A 14,245-nucleotide genomic window follows, 5' to 3' on the forward strand; every position below is an offset into this window, starting at 1 on the left:
TGCTATACCTTAAAGTTACTCATCCATGTAATGTGAAAGCTGTATTAATCAATGTTTTTATGTTAACAATGAATAAATACATGTTGTAAGAAAGATGTTAAACCAACAAATCCTGAAAGAGTTATTACACAATTCTGCATCTTTAAGGGGCAGTTTTCGTTTTGCCTTTTTTTTAGCTCATTGTTTTACCTCACATTTAGCCCACCGTTTAGTTCCATATCACAGCACAACAAACCAGATTGTATAGCAAATAATCTCTAGTTAACGCTTTGTACACTACTTACCCACCTCTGCAGGCAACGTATACCACATCATAATATACCTTTTATGTCATATTCAACATCTCCACATCCCTGAGGTGCAGAGATTTTTATGCTTTTTCGTCGGCGACAACCGACTGGCCAGAGGCTTTGTTTTCTTGTTGTCCGTATGTCCGTCTGTACGTATCTGTCAGTCCCATTTTTATCGAACCCTTGGAGGGAATTATTGAGGTCATTTTCACTGTTAGCTCATGTCTCTCCCATTGTCCTGAACATGGTATATTGGGAACGCCTTCACCTCTGGCACAAATGTGCACTTGGACTCAAGAATGAACTGACTGGACTTTGGAAGTCAATGGTCACAAAACATGTTTTTGGCCATAACTCAAGTATTACTACGCTAATTATGACATTTCACACAATGTCTAATAGGATAAAATTATGAAATTATGGAATTTTATATCCAAAAGGTCAAAGGTCAACTTCACTGTGACATCATAATGTTATGCAAACACATTTTTATGGCCATTATTCAACACCATAACTCAAGAACAGAAGGGGAGATAGGGACCATATATCACATTTGGTTGGATACTGAACTGGTGACACCAATCTTGAAACTGTGGTGATTTTGAAATCAAAAGTGTATGAAGCATTTATGTTTACATTTCATTTAGCTGACGCTTTTATCCAAAGCGACTTCCAATAAGTTTTTGATTTTAGTTTGAATCGCCAGCTGTAAGTCATGACTGGTTTTCAAGACGGCGGCGGCATGTAAACATGAACGCGAGTGCCTTTATAATGTATCTTTTAAATTAACTGTCTCAATGTTCTCAATGCTTCAGTTAACATTTAGGGACCCTCATTATGCTACCGTTGAAGTTTGGTGATATTTTGAGCCTTTTTATTGGTACAAAATAGTGATTTGTTTTTACTTTCCCTGTGCCCAGAATACTAGTGTTGTAAGCTAATCAGCGGTCCGCGCTAGCGTCCTTCAAGCTACAAACACATTTGATTAGCATGAAAACATGTCCCAGAGAGCAACAGAGTGGGTACACATCTGTTAATAACCCCTAGGTTCGTTTTGCGCCGGAATTGTCCTTTAACTTTAAATAAGCCAAACTACATAGAGCCACATATAAGTGCAACATGTAAATGCAATGTTTTTTAATAGCATCATTTCCTTAGCTAAGGTGCAGTCGGAAGAGATGTGTTTTTAGCCTGCCGCCACCATTTAGGAGCCAGGACAATGGATATGAAGTTTTATTCCTATCTTTTTTCAAGAGCACGTTCTTTCAATTTGAGATGATTTTGTATTGATTTCACGTTTAGATTTTGTAATAATTTCGCTCAAAGCCTTCTCTCACACTCAAATCGCTACTGTTCGCGCTTGAATTTGCTGTGCTTCTGCTCATACTTTATGCTTAGACTCAGATATGTTGTTGCTTGGACATATTTCCTGCTCTCAGCTTTAGCACTCACAGTGAGAGAGCAGCAAGTAGATTGGCTGATGCAGAGCGGAGTGAACAGATGGGGTATAAGGTTAACCATGTGAAGGGAGTGGAGGAGGGGTGTAGCGTGAGAGAACTTGGGTAGCTGCTGCAGTCTGAATGAGCTGCAGGGGTCGGATGGCACTTGCAGGCAGACCAGCCAGGAGGGAGTTGCAGTAGTCTAAATGTCAAAGTGTCTTAACATTTATAAAAACCGTTACCAAAATATCATAGTCTATCTTTTTTATAATGCATTATAAGCACTGTTATAAAGTTATTATAAGTTATTCTAAGTGGTCATAGGGTGCTTTAAGTGAATTAATGAAATTATTGAGGTATATATAATTTATAATACATAGTATGTGCAATGTAGTTCCTACACTTATAATTACAATATTAATAAAGTAAAGTAGATTGACTACAGAAAAAAATATTACAGATAATATTGCTATATTGTTTGTTTATAATTCAGAAGTATTATATCAAGACTTAGTCCTCAAAATGAATGGAAGTGAATGAGAAGCCTGACACCTGGGAGGAATGGTGGTGTTGACAGAGGACGACAGGAACAGTAGTGGTCGCTAGCTTATCTCTAAATGACTTTAGATTGAGGTAAGGCTGCTGATTTTTTACAAGTTCTACAAAAGTGAAATATCCCTTTAAGGGTTGAGATTTACTCGAAGTGCACCATTGCATAGTTTGCACCTGTTGTTTACTAACAAACAAAATTTTTTTTGATTAATGCATGGATGAGTAAGTTTAAACTATTAGCAACCGTATCTGATATGTACTTCTGTACAGTACAAAAACACAATAAAATAAACACATAAGAACGTTTAATTCAACTGCATGATCTTTATTGATTTTTGTTATTGCTTCCAATTTATCACTTAATCTCATCCACGTCCGTATCAACGGTCTTGCTGCTCTCGACCACCCTTCCATCCACAACTGTCTCCACCACTGTGATGACCTTTTTGACCACTGAGGGAAACAAAAAGATGCAACAATCATGAGCAAATCACATCACCTTTCTTAAACTCAGTTAAAACTGGAAGATTTAAAGACTGGAAAAAATACAAATGATATGCATGTGAAAGAATGCTCACCTTGTCTTGAACTGGTAATGGAGAGAAAAAGAAAGAAGAAAACATTAGTCTAGAACATATCCACATTGTTATTAAATGTTTTTAGCTGGAGTGGATATTATTTCTCTGTAATCCCCCTGTCCAGTCAGTGTTTCTCTCTCTTCACCAGGTCTCACCTGTCATCCTCCCCATCCAGCAACCTCCTGTACTCAGCGATCTCCAGCTCCAGCCGGGTCTTGAGGTCTAGCAGCATGTCGTACTCCTGTTTGTTGCTGGCGATGTTGGCGTGGAGCTGGGACACCTGAGCCTCCAGGCTTGTGACCATGTTCTGGAGGCTTGCTAGCTGTGCAGCGTATCGTGCCTGAGTCTCTGCCAGGGTGCCTTCCAGAGACGCTTTCTGTTGTGGTTGGTGGAAGAAATTTAGGCAGTCAGTGGTTACAATTCAGAGATGTTACCTAATGCTAGTAAAAATCTGCTGCAAGGCTTATTGGTGTGAGTGTGTAACTAGCAGCAAGTGGTTCTGCAAATTTTGGAATTAGCAGAGTTATATGACAACAGTGAATCCACTAACATGTCTGCTACAGGCCCCATGGAGGTGAAGCGGACTTTAAAGCCAATTTGACAGAGCGCCCAAACAGTAGCATTACAACTCCTCTGTCCGTCACCTGATTCCATGGGGTCCAAAATACTTTTTCCCAGAGTTAAATGGTGAAAGAGACATCTGTACATTAGTGGATTCATTTTCTTGAGCGTCACAAACCCCCCGCAAAATGATACGTTTCTTTATCAGAATTTGATCCATTCAGTTTAATAACATTTGAAAAGTCTAGAAGAGCCACACGTTTAAATCATTTATTCCCCATTCAAGTTAGCAAAGCGCTAAAACGGCTCGGCGGGGTAGGTGTCTAATGCGCCTGCTCTATGGGCCCCATAGTGCGAAAGAAGCGCAGCTAATCCGGGTTTTATTTGTTTGTTTGTTTATTTAGGACTATTCTTCCTGAGGTCCTTTTATACGCAGAAGTTGAATATTTTTGGCTTCATGCCCCACTGAGCAACTCTGACAGGAAACAACGGGGCTCCGCCTCCAACGCTGTATCCAGTTCTTGTTATACATCCATGGTCTACTAAATATGAAACTGCAGCAAGGAGCCGGTTAGCTTATAGCCTAGCATAACGACTGAAATTGGTGAAACAGCTAGCCTGGCTCAGTCTCTAACAAAATCTGCCTCCCAACATCTTTAAAGCTCACAAATTGTATATATCTTGTTTGTTTAGTGTCTGTTTAAAGGTGACACACTGTGGATTCCTGGAAGTTACTGTGTTCATGCTAACTGCAAAGCTAAGCTAACCAGCTGCTGGCTTTAAATTGGCTTAATATTTCACAGATATGAGTGATATCAGTCTTCTCATCTCCCAGCAACGAAGATTATAAGTGTGTTTACCAAAATGTCAAACTATTTCTTTGAACATCTACAGTGTTGTTAAAATGTGTAGTAGCATGTCACATCCATAGGATAAACAATCTTTATTGTTAATATAGCCTACTGTTTGTTGACATACCATACTCAAATGGGACTGCAGTTCAATCTGAAGCCTCTGGAGGGCGCTCTTCAGTTCCTTAACCTCTGTGCGGGACGTCACCAGAAACTCTGTATGAGTGGACACTTCCTGCTCCACCGCTGTAATCTGGGCAGATCAGAGAAACAACATTCATTGTTTCACCCAACAATTATGGTAGATTACTGACATACTATCTAGCTAAATAAGATCAATTTAAGGCGGCCGAAGTGGCTGTTTCCTAAGCATTTGTAGCTTCTCACCTTGTTCTGGTACCACGCCTCAAGTTCCTTGCGGTTCTTGCCGATCACACTCTCGTAGTGTTCCCTGATCTCTGACATAACCTGGTTCAGGTCTGTAGAGGGAGAAGCATCCACGGCCACATTGACCTGGCCGCCCATCTGACTCCTCAGAAGAGCCAACTCCTGTAGGGAACAAAGGACAATGCCTCAGTCAGCCGGTGTAATAACATAACAAATTAATAAATAATTTATCATTTTGTTATTATTACAACAACAGCATCCAATGGTTTCTTTTTGTATAGTTTTGCATTTCTTTTGGTTCTTTGATCTTTGAAGAACATGAAGAACAGGTGTGTGTGTGTGTGTGTGTGTGTGTGTGTGTGTGTGTGTGTGTGTGTATGTGTGTGTGTGTGTGTGTGTGTGTGTGTGTGTGTGTGTGTGTGTGTGTGTGACAGAGAGAGAGAGAGAGAGAGAGAGAGAGAGAGAGAGAGAGAGAGAGAGAGAGAGAGAGAGAGAGAGAGAGAGAAACAGTAAACAGCAATGAGCTAATGGAGGGAGAGAAGAATACAAGGAAGTGTGTAGAGGGAAGAGGGGCAGCGCTGGGGAAAGGGAGAAAAGGCAGCAGACCTGTTTATAAAAGCATTAACCTAACATGGGATTTCCTCAGTGTTATCAGAGGTAAGGCAGGCGGAGGCCATGTGTGCAAACTCTCAACAGCTCAGGCCACAATAGAGGGTTAGGGTTTGATTAATGGTCAATCATGCTTTTCTGTTAGAGCCTCTAATAGGTGGAACACTACCAAATGAAACAAGAAACTGCACCACCTATCATAACTTCACACAAAGGCTCAAGGCCTGGCTCTTGGAAAGTCAGACTTGTGAACATTTTTAATCTCCTGGTAATTTTATATTATTGTTGTTATCACTGCTGACCTGCTGCTAACATGTTTGATGTTTGATGTCTTGCCCGGTGTCAAATATAGCCCGCTCTGCATTCCTTGGATATGTATGAAAGATTAACTTGTATTTAACTATTTTACCATCTTATTAACCTGTGCTGTATTAAGACCGCCCTCATGAGTGATGTGTGTTCATCCTTTTATTACTGCTTGCTACTGCTTTGCATGGTTGAACAGTGCAAGAAGATGGCTCGGGTCTGTGTTGCCTGGCTGTGTTTTGATGCTCGCATGGCTTCTTATACTGAATGGGGATACTGTTGATGTGTAACTGTGCTAATGTCTTGCTGCTTCCTGTAGCTCTGCATGGCTTATTGAGAAAGCTTATTTGTTGCTCTAGCTGTCTGTATGGTGTCTAAAATCATACAGTTGAAAATTAGCCGGCTGGCTAACACTGGCACATTTACAGAAATGTTAATTAATGTTAGTTGTCCTTTAAAAAATAAGAAGAATGAATAAGAATGGTCGCAACCTTGTCTTACAGTGAATAGCTGCTGTGTTTAGCTCTAGAGCTATTCATGATTAATTTAATCAATCACCAGTGTAGTAACACTCTTTCAGGGTCTGTGCATACAAGGAGTGGGTGTTGGTCTGTGTGGTGGAATGTATCAGGGGTGTCAACAGATGCAAACTCATCAGTTTTGATGATTGTGAAACTGCCATCAACAAATTACATCTGTAAAAATACATCTACTATATACACTCTCACCTCTTCGTGATTCCTCTTGAGCATGATGAGCTCGTCTTTCAGGGCCTCATACTGACTCTCCAGGTCCATTTTGGCCAGGTTCATCTCATCCAGCACCCTCTTCAGTCCAGAGATGTCCGCCTCCACAGCCATCCTCATAGCCAGCTCGTTCTCATACCTGATGGGGGAACACAGGAGGGTTTAGTGGGTCGTTGAGATTAGCTTTGATGTGCATGTAAGGTTTTACTTTTGTAACATCCAAGATTGTGGCAGGGGGATACACTCACTTCATTTTGAAATCATCAGCAGCCAGTTTGGCATTGTCAATGTCCAGGACTGACTTGGCATTAAGCCTGGAGGCGATGCGAATCTGAGGAGAAAAACAAAAACAGGGAAACATGTCAGAAAAAGTACAATAACCTCACATTCCATACAGTTTTACTTGACACAACAGTACAGTATGGGCTCCACATATCCAATATAAGATTTATGTGACGGATATCTGAGGGCTAAAACAAATACCTGCTATATTAATTTATCTAATGGTTGATTTCAATTTCTAAGCTTTTTGGGAAAGGATCCCTTAAAATGTGGTTCTTACAAAGTTGGAATGTAACTGCAAATATGACACAAAACTTAAATATTAACATGTGCATCATTAAAATCATATATATATATATATATATACAACTATTTTTATGCTTAAATGAAGAAACGTACATTTGCAGCCTGTGCAAATTGATGAACTGTAAAATACTGGCTCATTAGGCCTATATCAACTTCCTGATATATTGGCTGGGCTCTGCAGTAAACCTACACTGCATCCTTTTGCAATTATTACAAACCAACATATACTTATATCTTCCCACACACTCACAGTGAAAGATGAGAAGAGGAAGATAACAGAAAACATAGAAACACACACACACATCTGTCTACTTCCTCTCACTTTGTCCTTCAGGTCGTCGATGATGGTGAAGTATTTGGTGTAGTCGTGGCAGATGACAGTTCTGCTCTGGTACCACTCTCTGATCTGCTTGTCCAATCTGTTGTTCTCCTTCTCCAGGATGTGCACCTTCTCCAGGTAGGAGCCCAGACGGTCGTTCAGGTTCTGCATGGTGGCCTTCTCGTTGGCCCCGACGTGGAGGTCCAGGCCATCAGACAGGTTGAAGCCTCCAGAGGATGCTCCGTAGCTCTGCTGGGATGAGGAGATGCGAGTGCCACGGCCGCCTGCTCCACCGTAAACACTCATGGTCCTCTGGCCGTAGGATCTGCTGCTGAACGACATGCTGGAAGGTGTTGATCTGGATCAAGTAGGTAGGTAGATTACTGGAGTTGATCTGCAGCTGAAAGCATCTCCTGGTCTCCTTGGTTATATAGCCGCCACACGTAGCAAAGTGGGAAGGGCTAGGAGGGGTAGTTGAAAGGGAAGAATGCGGCTGACAGGCTACCCCCTTCCTCTTCTATGCAATCTCTTCATCAACACCGGTGTGATGACTGGTGGATAGGGGCTCATCTGTTTTTTTTTCAGGTCGAACCCGTGATTCCACATTTTAACGTTTCTCAATGAAGGGACATTCCTTTGAATAATACAGGGTTCATCTTGAACCTTTGGAAGTTTGTAATTGCAGCCTTCCTTGTTAGGTTGTTTAAAAGCAAGGGCCACAGACACATACTATCAAATAATGCGTTCCTATAGAAGAAACTGCTATGTGTAGCTACCTTGTAAAATGTTCACTCATAGCAGTGACAGAAATGGCACATACCAGTGACAATTTGGCTCCAGTGAAACTTGGGGCCCAAGGTTGAGGGCAAGGCAGTTCTAAGAAAGCCAAAGTTATTTTTGTCACATAAAGGGCCAGATGTTCAATATTGGGATAATTAACTGTATTAATGAAGGAATTTATGTTTTTATTCTAGAGTTTATAATAGTTACTGCAGTCCAAATTCAAAATACTGGAGAGAGTGGTGTCCCCCGCCCCCTCCTCCCCAGACTTGAAGTTCACGTAGGTTGCCAGGTTGAGAACGCAGCATTCACAACAATGTTGCTAGACGCTAGTCTCACAAAGCCTGACATTACTCCACAGCACAGCGGAGTAGCTAATGGTAGATGCTGGCTATGGACTGACAATCACCCTATCTCGGCTTAAAGCTTTAGTGCGTAACTTTTTTATATTAATGTACGTCTGTTACATTCAAGCCATTTCCAAATGAGTTGCTAGCTAATTAAGGCTACTAGCTAATTAAGACTATGAACTCCTCACAACTCTCTCTGTATTTATAGTTTATAGTGTCGTCCGGTGACTTTCCCGCGCAGAAGCTCGGGTGAAGATAATTACCTTTTCTGAAGAGTCCATCATGTTTTTTAATCCACCATGTCCTCCTTGCATATTAGCAACTGCGTGGAGGAGGGGTGGGGGCGCATGCACGATAACGGAAGGCTGTATTATGTGGACGTACCGACAGTGTTGTTGTCATTACTTAGAATTCCTCATGGGGGAGACAGAAACTATGCACTATAGCTTTAAAATTACTACAACAACCGCTAAAAACAACGCAAACTCACGGCCCTCTCTACCCAATTTGCGTTTGTCGGCTACGGCTGCTGAACAGGCTACACGTTGTAAACAGCCGTGGCCCGCTTGCCTGGTCCTCCGGTAACGTTAGCGGTTATGGCATGTTAGCATGACAGTTTTAGCCAGGACCAGTCGGACTCACTTTACTGGCTGTGTCTCAATTGTTTTTGCGATAACCAATACGAATACTGTATATAATTCAATGTGAGTACACAAATGTTGAAATTGCTTAAAATGCCCGGCCCTGGTAGCCGTGATAAATTAGCCTAAAGCTTAATGCTTACCTGTTCAGGAGGAAATTAGCCAACTCTGCATCCTTTTGGGCTCTAAGCTGTCTCAATCTTTCAAATACATCTCCAATATTTACCCGGGTTTTGTTGCGTCTCTGGTCATGCAACTGTTAGAAACATGCCATGGTTATTTTAGGTTGGGTATAATCTCCGTTGATCCCGTTTGCTGCTTCCATGGCTGTACTACAGCTGTAGCACGCTGGGTTTGCGTTTTTACAGGTACTGTATATCTGGCAATCCGCCGTGGCTGTCAAAATAGGCAGTTGATACCAACACACAGGCCAAAACACAAACAGACAACAACGGAAATTTTAAAAGAGAAAGTACTGGCATTAGCATTGTTGTCAGAAAAAATAGTATTTCAGCTTATCATGTTTCCTTAATATCTGATGACATATTGTGGTCATTTTTGGATTTATTTTTTGGGATTTTATTTTATTACATATTGCACCTTTAAGTTTAGTCTTTTCCTGGTTTTAAAGTTTGCATTACAGTACATTGATGTACCTTTGTGAATTTACCAGACTGTTATTATACATTATTATTATATTATACTGTTATACTATTATTATATCCCCATTATTTATGATTATTTATCTAAAATCTAATTGTGAAGATATTTTGTTAAAGGTCCCATGACATGCTGCTTTTTGGATGCTTTTACATAGGCCTTAGTGGTTAGGGCTGAACGATTTTTGAAAATAATCTAATTGCGATTGTTTTCCCAAATATTGCGATTCGATATTCGATTATTTTTTCAAGCTCTTTGTCTTCTGTATTATTCAACAAAGACAAACAATAAATCATTTTATAGTATGAACAACACACAATTACACACTAGACAGTTAAATAAGTAAAAATATAATATATATAATATATATATATACACACACACACACACACACACAAAATTATTACAATTAAAATTAAAATTTTAAGTTATTACACCGGCTGACTGAGGCATTGTATTACAACAGTGTATTTTTTACAGTGCACAGAGAGGAGCTACCTCCAGCCCCTCCCCCTCGTGAAGTTGCGTGCTGTCGTGTGCACTTGTTCAGAGAGGCTATCGTTACGTTATCTAGTTGCTGGTGTTCTTGCCGTGGGATTAACTGTACTAATAAAACTGTTGAAACACCGCGGCCACGCTGCTGTGAAAGCTCCCCGAACGTCATTTATCAGAGTCTGGTTGTTACCCCTCTCAGTGGCAGCTCCTCCACTCCTATCTTTATAACGGAGCTAACCGCTAACCGGAGCTAACCACTAATCAGAGCTAATCGTTGCCAACCGAGCCTTGAGTTCTGTGTGCCTGTATCCATTAACTGCATGTATAGACTCAAGCCCGAATAAAACCCTTCATTTTATTAAAATGGCTGTAAAAGTTTTAAACTACAACTCAGAGTTGTTTGAATGACAGAAATCAGCTCAAGGTACGACGTAGCGTTAGCATGCTAGTTGATGCTTTCTCTGCGGAGTGCAGACTGATTTGCTCTCGCGAGTCATGTGACCAAATCGCAGCCTTTGCGATTAGGAAATCGCATTTTAACATATCGCGATATTATAGCAAATGCAATTAATCGTTCAGCCCTATTAGTGGTCCCCTAATACTGTATCTGAAGTCTCTTTCCTGAAATTCAGCCTTGGTGCAGAATTACAGCCACTAGAGCCAGTCCCACAATGAGCTTTCCTTAGTATGTGCCATTTCTGTGTCTGTAGCTTTAAATGCTATTGAGGAGGAAAGAGGGGGGGCAAGGTGGAGGGTGGGGGTGTGGCCTTCACCAACTGCCACTTTGCTTGTTTGCAAGCCATGATGTCTCTCTCTTTCTCATGGGTGGGCCAAATTCTCTGGGCGGGCAAAGCAGAGAAAGGGGAGGTAACCTTGCTCCTTATGACGTCATAAGGAGCAAGATTCCAGATCGGCTCATCTGAGCTTTCATTTTCTTTTAACTAACAGAGTATGTTTACACTGTGGTATTTCTACCTTATTTAAATGAAAGATCTCAATACTTCTTCCACCACTGCAATAATGTGATTGTCTGATTCTGAGATTTGCATCACAGAGGGTTGAACACTGTGATTGAAATAGTACAACAGAAATGTAGTTTTCTTTAAATTGTTTCCCTGACTGACAAGACTGACAGATTTCTCGTAAACTTAACTTTGCACCTCTGTCACATGCCTTCGTTAAATCTATTGTCACATGGGTTGGAAACATTAATTAACGACAATAACACAGCCAACTTCTAAAAGTCTAACTTGTTAAAAGGTGGTTTACTGGTTCATAAGTATCATTGCAGCCTACACTTAACAGAAGCATGTCAGTAAAAAATGATAACCTTCCAGTTATCTCTATCATCAACCAAGCCAGGCTGCCTGACTGCTTTCCTCTGCTGTCATTACACGCCTCTTCAGACAGCAGTCACACCGATAAGCAGGGTGAGGTCTGAAAAGGGGATGACTGATGGTTTGATTGCATCTGAAGAATGTCAGTCAGTCTGTTCATTTAAACATCGTACAATGTGGTAAAATGACTAATGTGGAATGATGCCTGTTTGAAGTATTTGACTTTATGTTGTAGATTTCTCAAATGTTAGACTGTGTTGTATCTTACCCAGGGAAAAATATCTATAGAAAATTGTTTGTCCCTGTTGCTGTAAAATATATCTTTTAGTAAGGACAGACACTTTTGAAGCCAGCTTGCAACCTCAGCAAACAGCGCTTTGTATCTATTTGTTTAACCTTACTTCAGTCCTCACTATCAAGTACCTGGTGCTCCTTTTAAAGTATCTTCTATGAACTTTTGTGTAACTGTATAAAGTGCCCTTTCTGGATGTGATTTGGTGTGTTTTAATTTAGCCTTTTTAATAATCCAGAGACACATTTCTGCATTTTTGCACGCATTAATACTGAGTTGCTATCACAAAAAGGCAAATTAGGTAGCAAAGATAAAATATTGAATTATTAACATTTATAGTAGCAAATTCAACTTCTTTTGTGAGCTGAAAATAATCACATTTGACAGATGCTTGTACTGTAACATGATGAAGATACATGGTATTCCATCTAATAGACCTTTTTCCCAGCAGACATTTTGATCTGTCATAGCAGGTGAGAAACAGGTGTAATAAATCATAGATGGCTCCGTTCCATTTAAGTGTCCCAGTTAGACAGCATGCATCATACAAGGGATTAATGCTACGCCCATAGCATTTCCTGCTATGACATGTCAAACTGTCTGCTATGAAATCACAATTATCTTATACTAATAAGATAATTACTATGCATTGACTCGGAACACAAGTTCTTTCTTTCTTTTAGAAGGTTTATATCACCCAAGGCTTAGTCTGGTTTTGTATTATGTACAACTATTGCATAAAACGTATCTAAACATTTTCTAAATCTAAACATCACGTTTTTACTATAGGATCTAACTATTGTGTTAATTATTTTGACTTATAATAAGTTTTACAGCTTCAGCCTTTTTCCAGTACTCCAGTACACATGATTGGCTTGCAAAACAACTTCCTCAATTTCACCTAGTCCTGTTAAACTTTTTCCTTCACTCATTGTAGAAAAGGTCTTTTATTTTCTCTCAACCACTGGAGACAGAAATATTGCCCTGCCTGCCTTCTGTGTGCCACACTGACACCCTTTGCATTTTCATTGGCAAGAGGCATTTCACATGTTGTAACACTCCTTTATGTACTCATGCTTGTGCAAACAGTGTTTTTATGTAGCAACATTCTCTGTTGGCTATTCATGAAAATAATTGTATATTGTATTTGGGGCATTTCGTTACACAGAGCTGACCTTGTAGTTTGGCAAAGTGGCCAATTCAAACACCAAAATTTAAAGAGTCAGTTGACAAATGCTATAAATGTTCAGGACAGAATCACAAAAGGACACTTTAGCAGCACAAAGACATGAGGGTGTTAGACATTGGTCAGTGTATCTTTTGGTCATTTGATTTTCCTTTCATAAAACCGGTATTAAAAAAAAAAAGAGTAGTTGTTTGAGTTTCGTTTTAAAATACAAAATTTAAAATTGAAATACAAGGAGTTTTTTTCCATTTTCATTGTCAAAAGGGGATGAGAGAAATTTAAAACATGCTTTGATTTTCATTTTCTATTTCATATAACAAAAAATGAAATCACTAGAAAACAGATTCATATTCTGAGACCGGATGTTGCATTTCCAAGGCAATAGCACCGGTGTAGCCTACCAGTTTTGCTTTAACCCAGGCTGCAGTTGAGGGAAACTTGTAGCCTAACTTCCTGAGTGACTGATCTTCTGTTTCTTGCACCTCTTTACATAAATATACATAAATATGGCTATGAAATACATCATGAAATACATAAATGAGGCAATAAATATAAACATATTCATTAGTCATTATAGTTCAATAGCCTAAATACGTAACTTGTACACATTTATTTCCGTCTCTATTTATTTGCATGTTACATTCAGAGGAAGTTTGGTTATCTCACAGATTCAAAAAAAGCAAAGCCCGTTTATGGAAAGCCTGTTCACTCCCTATTAAGCCCCATTGTACCGAATTTGGTTGCAGTTGCACCAGAGTTCCACTGGGGGTGATCGCAGGCGAGTGCAAAATGAATGGAACTCTATGGAGCTAGACGGCTAAATTTGTCTCCCTCGCCTGATTACCGTTGAGAAATCTCAGATTTGATTGTAGTTTTTGCAAGTTCAACATGGATTATAGGTTGAAAGTTGAATGAACGAGTATTTATGTCCTTTCGATTTCTTACAGGTTAAGTCGTTGTTGCCCATAACACGCTAGCATTCTGCTAATGAATGCTGATTGGTCAGTGAAGGACTGATTACGACCAGAGATCCCGCCTGACGGCAACCCGAAGGGGAACCAGAATATCAGAGTGAATATTTCGGTGTGGTCTTTAAAACATTAGCAAATGCAAAAGCAGTATCTCTGGCCGTACGATGTGTATGACATCATTGACATTTTAAAAGGCTTTTTAGAATTAACAAAAAGCGACTTTAAAAAAATCTAACACCCAGCAGTGTGTATTTTCTTTGCCTCCCCTTTCAAATGCAACATTCAAATTACTTGACAAAAAATTATA

At 39.9% G+C, this 14,245-nt stretch overlaps 1 protein-coding gene across 1 annotated transcript; it reads right to left on the minus strand.

Annotated features, from left to right (window-relative positions):
* Window positions 1-2,585: 2,585 nt before the first annotated feature.
* On the minus strand, window positions 2,586-7,642 carry LOC116042624 (keratin, type I cytoskeletal 13-like). The gene is made up of 8 exons (XM_031288901.2): window positions 7,230-7,642; window positions 6,568-6,650; window positions 6,302-6,458; window positions 4,659-4,820; window positions 4,399-4,524; window positions 3,015-3,235; window positions 2,860-2,870; window positions 2,586-2,734 (listed from the first exon to the last, which is right to left on the minus strand). Exons 1-8 carry the CDS (start codon window positions 7,566-7,568, stop codon window positions 2,637-2,639), a joined length of 1,197 nt encoding a protein of 398 aa, XP_031144761.1. The 5' UTR covers window positions 7,569-7,642; the 3' UTR covers window positions 2,586-2,636.
* Between the last annotated feature and the right edge of the window lie 6,603 nt (window positions 7,643-14,245).

Source organism: Sander lucioperca, chromosome 4, assembly GCF_008315115.2.
Source record: "Sander lucioperca isolate FBNREF2018 chromosome 4, SLUC_FBN_1.2, whole genome shotgun sequence".
Classification (NCBI taxonomy): Eukaryota; Metazoa; Chordata; class Actinopteri; order Perciformes; family Percidae; genus Sander; species Sander lucioperca.